The 15,186-nt window shown below is 48.5% G+C and overlaps 2 protein-coding genes across 2 annotated transcripts; one reads left to right on the plus strand and one right to left on the minus strand.

Moving 5' to 3' along the window:
* Positions 1-3,736: 3,736 nt before the first annotated feature.
* LOC134042243 (toll-like receptor 2 type-1) lies at positions 3,737-6,361 on the plus strand. Its single transcript, XM_062489400.1, has one exon. The coding sequence runs from the start codon at positions 3,737-3,739 to the stop codon at positions 6,359-6,361; it is 2,625 nt and encodes an 874-aa protein (XP_062345384.1).
* Positions 6,362-10,055: 3,694 nt separating this feature from the next.
* On the minus strand, positions 10,056-11,585 carry GPR75 (G protein-coupled receptor 75). Its single transcript, XM_062489402.1, has one exon. It carries the CDS (start codon positions 11,583-11,585, stop codon positions 10,056-10,058), a length of 1,530 nt encoding a protein of 509 aa, XP_062345386.1.
* Between the last annotated feature and the right edge of the window lie 3,601 nt (positions 11,586-15,186).

Genomic DNA, 15,186 nt, shown 5'->3' on the forward strand with positions numbered 1-15,186 from the left:
GTTCATACAATTATTTTGCCCTATAGTGTACCTACCTTGCAAAGAACATTTGGGAAGTTTTGATCTGCTGGCACTAGCCATTCCTAGAAGTCAATTGGGAGAGACCAGAGAAGTTGAAATATTGCTGACAGGAGGATCTGAAGTAGATTTACATTATATTTTTGAAAAAGTTTGTAACCCAGCAGAGCCTTGAATGGCTGGGGCTATAGCAACACAGTGTGTGTTGGTCATTTCCATGTGCCCACCACATTTCCTCTTTTCTGCAGCCCTTGTGCAAGGCACAGGAATTTCTGATGGCTGTGGGTTGGAACCTGCCAGCCACGTGGCAGATGAGTGGGCAAACAATGCCCAAAATAATGCCCTGAGCTGCTAGACTGTTGCAACAGAACCTGTTTCAGTGTCTCACCAAGCAGAAAACCCAAACAGCAGCAGCAGCATGATTTGGCATTTAAATTGACTCTCACTGGTCTTGCTCATCTCCCGATTTCTGAGGCTTAGCAAGGTGGCAGAGGGAGCTGGAAAGGGGGAGGAGTCTTTTACATATATTATTTCCCCATGGAAAAGGAGGATTCCCCCACTCCCAGCCTTCCTGCCTGCTAGAGGCATCAGCAGCCAACACAGTAAGAAGAGATGTAAGCATTTCATCTTCTACTGCCTGCACAAGGTGCTGGCTGGATCCCTTCCTGTGCAATCCCTCGGCATGGTTTTGTTCTGGATCAAGGCTGCCCTCATGAAAGGCTGGAGCCACCCAGCTCTGGGAAGCCTCAGCACCCCTCAGGCTGTGCCAGGGAAGGGAACACAACACATTCTTCTGTACATCCCTCCTTGTGGTGATTAGATCAGAGGGCAAGCCAAGAATAGTTATTTTGTGGAATGTCAGAATTTCCCCCATGGGAGGGAACTCCCTGGCAGGAGGGGGAAGCACATCCCTGACTCAGAAGCCACAGCACCTTGTGCCCCCTAACAGCAGCTTTTGCCATGGTGTGAGCAAACAGGCTCTTGGCAGACCCATGTTCCTCAGCCTTGACTTCCCCTTGCACAGGAAGCTCCACTCTTACAGCTATTCCTGCCCAGCATCCGGGCTGCCCCAGCACCCACATCCACCTCCAAAAGAAGCATTTTTTGCTCCCCCTCCTCTCCCATACCTTCCTGACCAGCAGCTGACTGAGGTTTGCTCCTACACTTTCAGGAGGCAGAGTTGTTTCACACAGACAAATGCATTTCTAGGTCATAAATATCTTATACTTCTATCCAGCACCTAAATCCAAACCCACCCTTATAAGAAAAGCTCCTGTGAGGTCTGGTCTGCTCAAAGCTGGTGCTGATCCTCTTTGGATTTGAGCAGCTCCAACTCTCCTCCATTAAACAATATTTGTAGTGCACACAAGCCCTTTCCTGGCAGAGAGAGGCCGAACAAGTGGCACATGACCTGTTTGGGAATGAAAGAATTGGTCTTGCTCTTGGCCACATGGGGTGGACCTTCCTTGCTCACTCAGGCCTTTCTTCTGTCCTGCTCTTCCCTCAATTCCCAAAATAAGAGGTTGTTTAAAAAAAATTAAAAAACACCACACACAGACAGGGTGTTGGATGAAACAAATGACATAATAATTCCAGCACAGGGAGTTGGTGCTTGCACCAAAAAGCTGCCTATTTAATTTTGTCCCTTCCAACCATGACTGGCTCTCCCAGGGATTTTTCTGGCCCCTGTGCTAGGACAGAGCTGTCCCATCTTCCCAAAGGAAAGCTCAGCCTGAGGCTCATGAGCACCACTGGATTTAGAATTGTCCAGCTACAGGGTGTCACCCCACAATGACAGCAGGAGCAAAAATTTCCCAACATATTCCAGCTTATCAATTTCCTCTCCCTTTGATCAAAGCAGGTTGGGATCTGTCTGAAGACCTGTGGGGCAATTCTTAGAACCTGCCAGAGAAGGAAAGTGTCTTCTCAGACCAAACAGCACAAACCACCTTGGGTTTTCCAGCCACCAGGGCTGGACAGAGTGGCCTCTGGGCTGCTGTGAGTTTCCAGTCATTGGTGATTGCAAAAAAACCAAAACATTGGAGGTGATATAAAGGTAAGCTCTGACCACAGTGAAAGCTCCAGGTAATAATTTAGAGCAAGGTTCTTAACCAGATGTCCCCTTGGGGCATCAACTGACCCAAAGATGTGATGGCCACTCCTCTGACCTCCCTCCCCACTCAAACTGGTTTTATATTATTTTCTTTGAGGCAGAGGCAAAGGTGAAATTACAGTTGATGTCATTTCATGGTTATGAGGAGTTTTTGTGACTTTGGTCATCAACATGGGCTAATAGCACAAGTAACCTGAATTTCAGAGTTAGTGAAGCCAGGGCCAGCGTTGTATTCCTTTGGCTCTGTTCCCATTAGCAGTGTTGTTTATGGCAGAGCATGACCACAGCACCACGGTGTTGCTCCACCCTTTGCACGGGGTTCCCCTGGGAGCAGCACCCCAAGCTCCCTCAGCATTCCTGCAATCTGTCCCTGCTGAACTTGGTTTCCCATTTTTTCCCCCACCTGCAATGCTGTGAAACCCTCGGGATGACACTTTGATGCATTAAATGAGCAACTTCCGCCTTTTATTTTCCCCTCAGCCACAGGTTGGGCAACGCCTGGTAACGGCGCAAAGAGGAAAACTTGACGGATTTCACCAGGGAGGATCATCTCCGGCATCTCTTCCTCCTCCTCTTCCTCCTCCTGCTCCTCAGCCCAACAAAAGGCACCCGAAGCAGCAGAAGGGGAGGGAGGAGCGCCCAGGAGAGAAGGTACAGGATGTCAGAGGGATGGAAGGGTGGCTGGAGGGGAGCTGTGGGATAAACTGACGATGCTTTTCACCCCCCGGGGGTCCCTGGCTCACTCACCCCTGTGCTGGGTGCTCCTGTGGTATGTGGGATGGGCAGTGGGACAGAGCTGGGAAGTCACTGACATCCCTTCCCTTCACTTAAATCTGGTGGGGCAAGTCCGGTGGGCAGCAAGGGGGACTGTGGGGACACAGGTGACTCACATGGAGCTCTGCACCTGCCTTAGCAAGGAACACGGCTTGGAGCAGCAGGGTCAGGGACTCTAAAATTATTACTATTATTATTATTATTATTATTATTATTATTATTATTGTTATTGTTATTATTGTTACTGTTATTATTGGCGCCGGGCAGCGACGCTCCCGGCACTGGTAGTGCTGTGGGTCACTAGGACAGTGACCTCTCCTGGCTGCCTCCCATATCCTGCTCCCAAGAAAACTTACCAAACAAATGGTAAATCCTTGGCAGAAGAAAGCTCCAGGGGCTGGCATCAGGGCAAGATCCGTGGTCACACCATCACGTGGAGCTCCCTGGGGTGTCACTGAAGTGGCTGAACAGCTTTTGGAGGGGTCAGACTTACTTGGCTGTCGTGCACCCGGGACGGGAGATGCAAAACCTGAGCCCCACGGAGCTGTGATGGGCGTTTCAGATTCTGTAGGGAGGAGATGGTATTGCAGGGGCTGCCTGGGAAAGAAAAGAATAAAAAATTCAGGCTTTATCTACCATGACCTCAGATGAATAGTGCTCTGACACTCTCTCTCTCACTCTGAAGTAAAATTTGTTTTATTTTGCTTGATATAAAGGGATTTGTGGATAAAACTAATGAAACAATTTATGGATTTCAAATAAATTAGGATTATTTTAAAGGATATTCATTAACATATGATAATGATGGATTTAACATTTATTTTCTCCAGGATGAGGATCCTTCCTGGCTGCCTTCATTTCTACTTCATTCCTTTCTTACTCAGTGGAGCACATGGATTCCTAACATGGAGAACACCTCCAGCCTTCCTGGTTTATAACTATTCCTATTCAAATCTCTCCTCTGTCTCAGAAGCACAAGCTCCAAAAATAGCAAGGTCTCTTAATTTCTCACACAATGTCATTGAAAAAATTACCCAGAGAGACTTGGAAGGATTTGACTGGCTGGAAGTTCTGGACTTTTCCTACAATTGGATCAGGGCTGTTGAGCCTGGAGCATTCCAGAGTCTGCTCTGCCTGGTTTCTGTGGATTTATCATTTAATGATGAAAAGCTGCTTCTGTCAGATCTCCCACCCCACCTGAAGCTCTCACCCACTGGCAAAACTCCAAGGTCTTTGCAGCTTTCCAAGAATTCTGCCAAAGCCTTAGGGGCTGCTCTGAAGCCTTCTGCTCCCACTGAGGAACTGCCACGTTCTGGAGTTCTGTCTCTCCTGCAAATCCTCAGCTCCAGGCTCAAGAGAAGCACAGAGAATCTTCTCAGAAGGGGAGAGAGGAACACAACAGCACCTCCCACAGCCACTCTTGAGCCCACCCTCTGCGGAATTCCCATGAATGGGACACTCAACCTGTCCCACAGCAACCTCTCCCATGAGGAGCTGATGTTAAAACTGGATGAGAATCTCTGCCAAGCCCAGCTGGGCAGGATTTTGGAGCTTGACATCAGTCACAACAATGTAGAATGGGATCTTCTATCACTGTTTGCCCTGTTCTTCCCAATGGAAAACACACTGTCCATCGATGCCAGCTCCAACAAGTTAACCATTAACATCCTGGATGCTGAGTTCCTCTGTAAGTTCCCATCCCACCAGCTTTTGTTCCTAAACATCAGCCACAACCCCATCAACAGCCTGGATACACTGTGCCTCCCTTCTAGCATCAAGGAAATAGATTTGTCCTTCACCAACATCAGCCAAATACCCCCGAATTTTGCTGAAAAATTGTTTAACTTGGAAAAAATGCATGTTCAAGGAAACCACTTCATCTACACAGCATCCTCAGAAAGCGGGAATACACTTCCAATGTGTGTCCCTCCCCCTGGAACTATACAGATTACTGCCATCTCCTTTGTCAGGAACCAGGCTGGGACACCCATTGAAAGCCTTCCTGGGAAACTGAAACACCTGGGAATGTCCAACTGCTCCATTGTGGATCTGCCAGAGTGGTTTGCTGACACATTGGAACAACTGTTATTTCTGGACCTCAGCAGCAACTACATTTCCGTGCTCCCCAACTTCCCCCCCACCCTGCAACACCTCGACATCAGCAACAACAACATCAAAGTCATTGCCCCCAGCCTGAAATCCCTCTCCAACTTAACAATATTTAGGATTCAAAATAACAAAATTATGGATATACGTACTGAGTATTTTCCATCAGCCTTAAAAGTATGTGATTTTAGTAAAAACAAGGTGAAGGTGCTGTCCTTATCTTCTGCCCTGGAGAAGCTGGAACATCTCAACATTTCTGGGAACCTGATCACACGTCTGGAGCCTGCTGGCCATCTTCCTGCAGTGATCAGTCTGGACAGCAGCCACAACCTGATCCCGAAGCTGCCTGATGGCTTTGGGGAATCCCTCCCAGGGCTGAAGTATTTGAATCTATCAGGGAATAAGATCTCCTTCTTGCATCCTGGCACTCTCCCAGCTTCCCTGGTCGAGCTGGACATCAGTGACAATGCCATCACCACCATCGTAGAGGCCACATTCGGCCCGCTGACGAGCCTCAGGGTCCTCACTATCCAAGGGGAGCATTTTTTCTGTACCTGTGACCTGTACTGGTTTGTGAATGTCTACATCCATGAGCCCCAGCTGGAGATCAGGGGCAGGGGGGCTGTGAGGTGCAGCTTCCCCCTGGAGAGCCAGGGTTCCCTGGTGGGCAGCAGCCGCCTGACACTGCTGCACTGCTCCCTGGGTGTCCAGCTGGCTGTGACTGCTGGAGCTGCTGGCCTGGCTGTGCTGGCCCTCACCACGCTCTGCTGGCGACTGGATGGGCCCTGGTACATTAGGATGGGCTGGTACTGGTGCATGGCCAAGAGGAAGCAGTACGAGGAGAGGCAAGAAAACAAACTCTTTGATGCCTTCATTTCGTACAGCGAGCATGACGCTGACTGGACCAAGGAGAACCTGCTGGAAAAGTTGGAAAATGACGGGTTCAGGATATGTTACCATGAGAGGGATTTCAAACCGGGGCATCCTGTACTTGGGAACATTTTTTACTGCATAGAGAACAGCCATAAAGTGCTTTTTGTTCTCTCTCCCAGCTTTGTGAACAGCTGCTGGTGCCAGTACGAGCTGTATTTTGCCGAACACCGGGTCCTGAATGAAAACCTGGACTCCCTCATCATGATTGTGCTAGAAGATCTCCCACCCCACAGCCTCCCACAGAAATTCAGCAAGCTCAGGAAACTGCTCAGAAGGAAAACCTACTTGAAGTGGAGCCCTGAGGAATACAAGCAGAAGATGTTCTGGCATCAGCTAAAAGCTGTCCTAAAAACAACCAACGAGCTGCTCGTGAGAGCAGAGAATGGATCCGCTCTGGAAATGCAGGAGCTGGAATGAGACCCAGGGAAGTCTGAGGGCTGTTCTTAGAAAGCCTGTGTTCAGATAAAAGCATTTACCTCCTGCAAAGGCTGCTGTGGTGCCCAGGGATTTGTCTGCATCAGTCCCAGGAGAGGCTCCTGGGGGACTACAGCACACCCATTATTCCCTCTGATAAAGAATCCCAAGGGGATGAGACCCAAGCACTGATAAAAAGCCTTTTTCTCCTGGATGCTTGAATTTGTCCAGCTATTCCCAGCATTTCTGTAGGTGCTGTGGGTGTCACCTGAAATAAAGAAAGAACTCTCAAGTCACAGTGCATGTCCTTGCTGCCTCCCTGAGGTGGTGGCAGTGAGAAGTGGTGTCTTAGGACTGGACTACAGAATCCCAGTTGTGGGAAAGCTTAAGGTGAGAACACACCCTGTGTGGAGGTGCAAGAGCCACAGACCACGCTGGTACACAGGGAGCTGCCCCTTTCTGTGCTTTGGCAGGGGAAGATTAAAGATGGATGTAATTTAGCCCCTCTGAGAGAGGCTAAACCCACACTGCTACAGACTTTGGGTTCAGTGACTGCTGGAAGAGATGAGACTTGAAAATCTTTTGTAAATTCAGAATAAAATACACAACCAGACAATACAGAAAAGACCAGCTGAATGTAGTGGTCCCTGCTGTTAAATAATTAGGGTGAGCTTTGTTTAATCACAAACCTCTGAAGAATAAGCAAGTTCCGTACATTATTATTTAGATTTAGGAAAGTTCCACCTTACAGTCACCTTGACCCATTTCCAGTGAATTCAGTGCTACCTCTGCATGGTCCTTGCCCTCACCTACTGCCACTTGATAACTTCATTTATTGTGCTTGGGAAAAAACAAAGGAAATTCAGCTGATACAACTTTCACATTCAAGGGAAATTGACAGACTGTGACAGAAAATAAACACCAAGTGAGGACAAATGATTTAGCTTAGCAGGACTTGGGCTTGCCCCTATGATGAGCAAACACAAACAACTTCCCAGTAAAAAAATCCCAAATCCAGAAATGCAGCATGTCTGGAACACAGACTCTGATCAGCTTTGAGGTTTTATATATTTGGATAAAACCCACAATCCTGCAGGCCAGCAGCTGAAAAAGCCAACTCTTTACACCAGAGAGATCTAGGGCTTAAAAGACAGTGAATTATAAAAACACTACAAATATTTTGTCCATTTAAGCAACCAGAAGTCACTTGCTAATGAGATTATTGAGTCCCAAGTAATTAATCAGTTGTTTTCTTAATAACCTTTTATGCTTTCCTTTTTCTAAAGCACTCTGTGGTCACATTTCTCACTTCCTCTCTTCCCACACATTTCCCACCTCCACTGCTTGTTAACCTTGCAGTGACTCTTTACTGGTTCTTTACTGGTTCTGTGCTCAGCAGGCTTCTGATAGAAGAGGCTAAGGGGAAAAAAAGAAGTTATACTCCAGAAGAGTCTAAACCAATTATTTTATCAAAATTTTAATTATTTCAGTCAACAATTCACTGTTAAGTTGTACCTGCTTTCAAAATCTATTCTTGATTTACTGCATCTGTGAACCTCCCACAAAACAGCTATTTAGTACAGCTGGCAACTTAAATGAGATTTTGTTCCTCCTGCAGATTTAAAAGGTGTTGCACTTTCCTATCTGGCACTATGACACTGTGCAGAAGAACACCAGTATTAATTACACAGGTGGTGTTAAGGGCACAGCTGGCACCAGGAGTTAACAGAGAGCAAATTACAAAGAGCTTTGATAGGATTTCAGTTCTTTTATCACACAAAGGCAATAAAACCTCCTGTTTGGCCCCTTCTTGCTTTACTCCCACATGAATACTCAATGCAAATGTTTTATGAGGTGTGAGTGTTTAATTTTGAAATATGATCATGTGATCTAAAGGCACAGGGAAGTTGCACATACACACAGCAAACCCCCAAAACTGCCTCATGTGTATTTTTCCTTCCAGTACAACTTGTACTGAAGAGAAATTCAAATACAGAACAGTCAAACAAGTTCTTTTATCTTTTATACTTTGTTTAAAAAGAACCACATTATTAATTTAGAGAAAAAAATCTGGGCAGAGAGAAAAGACTTACAGAAATAATTTCCACTTTACATTTGTATTAGAAAGTTGTTCACATTGATTTTATTGCAAGAAAGCTGTTTTGTATTATTCAGAATTAATTCATATTCAGTGCCAAACAAAGAACAGTGTTCCAGGAGAATCTTGAGAACAGTTTAGTTACCAAAAAGCCTGAATCAACAACTCACAGACAGCAATGGTGTGGACATCTTTTGTTTCTGAAGTAACAAATCACATTCCCATCACTGTCATTTTCCTGAAGATGTGGCATTTTCCTATAGCAAGGCACCAAAAGCCTGTGGCACAATTATTTTGGAGGCTCTGTAGAAGGTCACAGAAGCTGAAAGGTGATTGCTTGTTTGGAAGAGATCTGGTCACTTAGAGCAAGAAGTGTCAGGAATTTAAATACCTCTGAATTGTTCCATCTCCCAGGGAATTCCCACAATAAGATACAACACAAATGGGTGAATTTATTTTAAAAAATACTTAATTTCTGTTATTTGCTTGCTGTGTAGACCAACAGACAAAATTTCTAAGCAGACAGATGAAATCAAACTGATGTTAGACTTAACAAAACCTCAAAAACTTGTCATTCTGTTTTTAGAAATGCTAATAGCTGTCAGTTCTGCCTTTGTATAAATCCTGATTTATGCAAAGTCATGGGTAAAAGAGCAAGCAGCAACATGACTCTGTGCCTGACATCTGACCAGTTAGGGAATTACAGAGGTGACTGTGCTCCTTCTGGTGTATCAGTCACGTAATATTGCAACATTCATCTTTATCCTTGAGTAATGCAAATAATTAGGTAGTGCATGGTTATTTCTATCAGATGTAAAACACTTCTCCAAATTATTTAGGGGCACAGAATGCCACCACCATTAAAACCAATGCCCAGCAGATATTAATATACATGCTGCAGAGGTTTATCCCAGTGCCACACTTCCCAAAAGTCCCTCCTCAGTGGAAATACAATACTGATCAAACAAAGCCTTGTCCCACCTGAAGCCACAATTGAAATTCTGAACTTTAGCTGAGTTCATGGAAATTTTGCCTCACCACAACCAGGGTTTCACCCCATGAAGATAAAGAACTTTTGTTATTACTGAAAAACAATTATTCTTCCAACCTTCAGCAATAGGAATAGTTTAAATTCAAATACTACCAAGCACCTCCCCAACTCTTCCTTCCCGAAAATACAAGGCATTTATAATACTCGGTGTTATCACAAAATGGTTTGGGTTGGAAGGGACCTTAAAGTTGATCCAGTTCCATCCCCTGCCATGGGCAGGGACACCTTCCCCTGTCCCAGGTTATTCTGAGCCCCCTCCAACCTGGCCTTGTAACATAATGAACCACATAACAATGACTTTTAGGGTTACTTTTTTTTTACTAGCCCAGCAGTAAAATTAAGTAATAAAACCATCCTCGTGCAACAACTCGAAATCTAAACCATTCCCCTTATTGGCTCTCCACGGGAACTCCAGAGTGTGTCATGGAGGTGACAGCTCCGCGTTTGCTTCAAACGCAAACGAGAACGGGCAGGAGTATCACGGAGTTAGGAGCAATTCCTCCCTAAAGCAGAGCAGGGAATGGCCTAATGGCCGGGGCGTGCCAGGGCTACACGGAGGGCAGCGGGATGTGCCTGGCGGGGGCAGCGCCGCAGTCCCGCCCGGCGCTGCCGGAGTGATGAAGCGCGGGGCCGGAGGGCTTGGCGAAGGCGAAGCCCACGGGCTGCAGGCTGTGCGGAGTGCTCACCTCGGCCGAGGGGCTGCTGTTGTACACGCTGTAGTAGGGCTCGACCCGCGTATTCATCGGCGTGGAGCTGCTCTGCCCATAGTGCTGCTGCTGCTGCCCCGCCGACGCCTTGGGGCTCAGCATACTGTCCCTGGAGTGGCCGGCGCCGCACGCCTGCTCCAAACCCTTCTTCTGAGGCTTTGGAGACAGCATGTAGGCTGAGTTGGTCTCGTGGTGGGACGACTTGTTCCTGTTGACCTCCAGGCTGCCTTTGCCCATGGCTCGGAGCCTCGTCTTGCGCTTGCAGCAGAAGACCAGGGCCGCGTACTGCAGGCACCAGAGCACACGTCTCCGCAGCCCCGTGCTGTTGCGGGAATAGATAAAGGGATTTAAGCCCGACTTGAAGAAAATGAGGGTAAACCCACAGAGCTCGAACTGGTAGAGCACAAAGCCACCACTGTCAGACAGCATGTCCTGCACCAAGGAGATGGCCAGGGGCAGGCAGCACACCAGGACGGACAGCACGATGACCACGCACGTCACCACCGCCTTGGAGTCTTTGGCCGTGGCCAGGTTGACGGCCGAGGCCAGCGGGAGCCAGCCGGCGAGTTTGGCGTGCCCGTGGGGCGGCTTGGTGCAGGTCCGGGTCCTGTACAGGGTGGGCGCGGCCCCGGGCCCGGCGAAGGGCTGAGCCCTGGGGGTACCTGCGGCCACCGTGGGCGGAGACTTCCTCGCCCGCGCGTTCCTGCTCAGGGTCTGGGCGATCATCACGTAGGACACGGACACGACGGCCATGCAACAGATTAAGTCGGTGACGTAGAGGTAAAGGATGAGCTTGCCCTCTCCGCTGGACAGGCTGGCCATGGGCAGGCAGATGCGCGAGCCGCGGGTGCGCAGCGTGACCAGCGTGGCCAGGGTGAAGCTGGCGGCCCAGAGAAGCAGCGTGAGCAGCAGCGAGCAGGGCGCGGAGGCGGCGCGGTGAGGGTGCCTGCCCAGCACCATGCGCAGCCGGTGCAGCGCGATCACCGCCACCGTCTTGAGTGACATTATGATGAAGCCGGAGCTGGTGAGGTGGAAGGTGAAGCAGAAGGTGCCGGGCATGCCGCGGGCCGTGCCGAAAAACAGCACGAAGGCGAACATGGGGGCGGCCACGCCACAGATGAAGAGGTCGCAGAAGGAGAGGTTGAGGATCATGAAGTCGAAGTCGGTGCGGAATTTCCGCAGGGCCGGGTCGAAGAAGGAGAGCAGCACGATGAGGTTGCCGTAGGAGCCGAGGCAGAAGACGAGGGCCAGCAGGGAGGTGCAGGCGGCCAGCGTGGCGGCGTGGGTGCCTTCCCTCAGCTCAGCAGGGCCGCTGCCGTTCGCGCCCAGCTGCTCCGCGGGTCCGGCCGGCAGCCGCCCTGAGCCGTTCATCGCCGCCCAGCCCCTTCCTTCACAGCCCACTCATCGCCGCCGCGGGGCTCCCACCTTGCCTCTTCACTGCCGCTTCAGGGCTCCCGCCCGGCCCCGCTCGGTACCGCCTCGGCGCCGCCCGCCCCGCCATGGCGCCCGGCCCGGCCCCTCCCAGCTCCTCTCCGCTCCCTCCGTCGCGGCGGGGCTGGAGCCGCAGCCACCCCGCACCGCCAGGCAGCGGCACAGGCGGGCCCGGGGGAGGCGACACCGAGCTCCTCAAAGCCCCGCTCGTGCTGCATCCCCGCCGCTCCCGCTCGGGTGGAGCAGCGCAGAGAAGCACAGAAGGATGCGGGTGGGAAGGGCGCTGCAAGAGCATCTCGTTCCCCTGCCGTGGGTAGGGACAGGTTTCGCTAGCCCAGCTTCCTCCAATCCCTGGCCAGCCTGACCATGGACACTTCCAGGGATGAGGCAGCCACAGCTGCTCTAGGGAACCTGTGCCAGGACCTCACCAAACCTCACAGGGAACAATTTCTTCCCAACATCCAGTTTGAACCAACTCTCTCACTTGGAACCCATTCTCCCACGTGCCCACATCTAAATGGCCTTGCCTCATCTTTCGTCTTAAGTTCCCTTCAGTTACTGGAAAGCTGCAATTAGATCAGCCTGAAGCTTTTCTTCTCCAGGCTGAACAATCCCAATTCTCTCAGCCTTCCCTCACAGCAGAACTGCTCCATCCCTCTGATCAATTTGGTGCCTCCCCTGGACTTGCTCCAACAGTTCCTTCCTATACCAGGGACCCAGGTGCAGTGTTCCAGGTAGGGTCCCCCCAGAGCAGAGGATCTGTGCTGACTGTGGACCAAAATACTTGCCTCAACCCAAAACCTGTTCAGCATCAACATCAACGTTCTGCATGCTGCTCCTGCCCTGCTTGCACTTCTGCATGACTTTCCTAAGCCAGCTCAGTGGGGCCAGGGTGCCCTAGGTATTTGGTCAGAAGCACAGGATCTAAGGCAAAAGCATCTTCTGTGTTCCCATGGGGAGGAAAAACAATCGTCGTAATTTCTTTATCTGTTAACTACTAACTACTATCACAAACATAGTAGTGATGGAGAGTATTGGATATCAGAGCGTTAAAGGGATGGTTTTGAAGTACTTACAGGAATGTGAGGATGAGGAAATGCCCAGTGCACGTTCTCTGAGGCACACACAGCTGAGGGGCCTCCATGACACTGGAAATCCAGGTGGAAGAGACCAAAATCATGCCAGGCAAGGCACAAAAGCACTATGAAAATACAGTAGAGCCAGTATTTCTGACTTATGCATGCACTTGTTTTACAATCATTATATATACATTAATCTATTGCTTTAATAACCATCCCCCTTACCCCCAGGTGCTTTGTAGAACCATCCAGCCAGCCACAAGTGTGCAAGTTTGATACCTGAAAGCTTTCCAGTGCCACCTGCCTGTTTATTTTTCAACATATTCCTTTCAAAACCCCAGAGCAATGTTTCTCTAACCCTCTGGCTGGTGACAGCAGTCTGGCCTGTGAGCCTTACCCTGCTAAATATGCTCCAGTGGTAATGGAATTGTTCTTGGGGGAAATGCCAGCAGTTGGCTGCAGCAGTGCTTTGCAACCTGGGCAGGCACAATGTGCCTTGGTTTTGTCCTTAAACTGGTTGTGTACAGGAGGGGGAAGGTTCAGAACCCAAAACATGGTTTCCTGCGGCTTCAAATTACATCCTCTCTCAGCTTGGCTGTCTCTTATTTTCCCTTACTTGTGTTTTTGTTCTCCAGTCATGGTCAATTTGAAATCTGTGGGTGAATCTTGGCCCTTCTGAGTAAGAGTTGCCTTTTCATTGACAAGCTGGGATGTCCCTCCTTGAATTTGCTTATTTATAAACAACAAAGGATGCTGAATTATGGGATTAAACAAGAGTGACAAAATGTTGGCCTAATGCAAGCATAAGGTTGGGTTGTTTTACCCCTCTACAGTTATTAACTGTGGTTTGAAATGGAGGGAAAAGTGTAGCTGGTTCAAGCCTGCAAACCTTAAACATTTCAGCAGAAAATGAGAAGGGATTGTTGTCAGCGAGTAAAGGAATGAGGTGAGGCAAACAGGATCTCCATGGAACAATAAAACCCTGCCCAACCAAGTGTCTCACCAGTCTGCGCCTCTTAAAAATAACTTTTTTAGCTTTTAAAATAATTGCCAGAGTTTGGGTAGGGGAGAAAAGCAGTGGAAGAAAGAGTGTTTTGTGAGGTAGGAATCACAAGAGCAAAACTTACCTTGCACTAGATAAAAGGGTATTTACTCTTTGCAGCACTCAAGCCTTTCCTTAAAATAATTCCTTAAAAATCCAGTGCTCTCTAGACCTATCAAGCTTCCTGTTGTTCAGTCTTAGAGCTCCTACTGCATAACGAGTAACAATGTTCCCATGGCATTTCTGACAACAGTATTCTTTTGCAGATATCTATGGGAAATTACTTTTAATTGTTGAAATCTGCCCTCATCTCAGCCTAAGATTTGGATCTTACGATTTTAACAAAAATGCTCCAAGGGAAAGCAGATGGAATAATAAAAGGGGAAATTAACCCAGAAAAAAAATAGAAATAAAAGCCAGGAGAGAATAAGTAAGAGTAGCAGTGAAAAGCTTTTAACAGAATACTTTCAGGGTGAACTCAGCTGGGCTTCTACATGGATTTATTGTAATCCGACTACAGTTCTTGCTAGAACACATTTATTTGGTTTATTGCTGGCATTCCTAAGAAGCCAATCAGAAATGATGGCATTTCATATTCCCCAAGGGAAGCGTGCATCCAGCTCCCTCTGCAGCAATATTCTAATAATCTTGCACAGATTTTGACTTTAAACCACTGTAACTACCACAGCACCAATGCCCTGAGGACATTGTGAGGACACCCTGTCTTGGATTAACAACCTGGAACCTCAGAGTAGGAATTCCACTGCCTGCTGGTAGCTGGGAAGTCCAGAGCAGGCTGATGTTAAATTCTTCTTATTAGCAATCCCCAGAAGTTGCCTTCCAGGTACTGCAGGATGCTGTGAGGATGCAAAACACATGAGCTGGTAACTCACAGAAGGGTTAGAGTTAAAATCTTCCCAGGAGTGTGACCAGCAAATCCTTCTACTGCCATAGGGCTTCATTTCCCCCCTTGCATCTTACCAGATTATTGTGCTTTCCACAGCCCTGGGGAGAAGGGGGCTGGAGGCCCTGCTGCAGGATTCCAGGAAGCTGTAGAAGGAAGTGTGGAACTGAGCAGGGTGTGGGATGCTGGGGATGCCTAACTGTGAAAAACTGACAGGAGACATCATCACATCATTCAGTGTACCCAGCACAGCAGTCCCAGCAGCCTAGGGAAGAAGGGGGAAGGGAAGATACCTGGGCATACCAGGAATACAGCCATAATATTCCAGAAATAAGGAACTTAATCCCTTTGCCTCTTTAATTAAAACCCAAACCCATCCATACATGAACTTGGTAGCAACACAATCCACCAATGCTAAGACTGTGGCACCACCCAAAAAGCACAGGTTAAAGTCCAATTTGCCTACTTGGTAATTTTCTTATGCATCAAAATAAGCCTCAAATATACCTACCTGAT

This window comes from Cinclus cinclus, chromosome 3, assembly GCF_963662255.1.
Source record: "Cinclus cinclus chromosome 3, bCinCin1.1, whole genome shotgun sequence".
NCBI lineage: Eukaryota > Metazoa > Chordata > Aves > Passeriformes > Cinclidae > Cinclus > Cinclus cinclus.

Coding starts and splice junctions, on each gene's coding strand:
- LOC134042243 (XM_062489400.1), top strand. CDS start 3,737: ATGAGGATCCTTCCTGGCTGCCTTCATTTCTACTTCATTCCTTTCTTA.
- GPR75 (XM_062489402.1), bottom strand. CDS start 11,585: ATGAACGGCTCAGGGCGGCTGCCGGCCGGACCCGCGGAGCAGCTGGGC.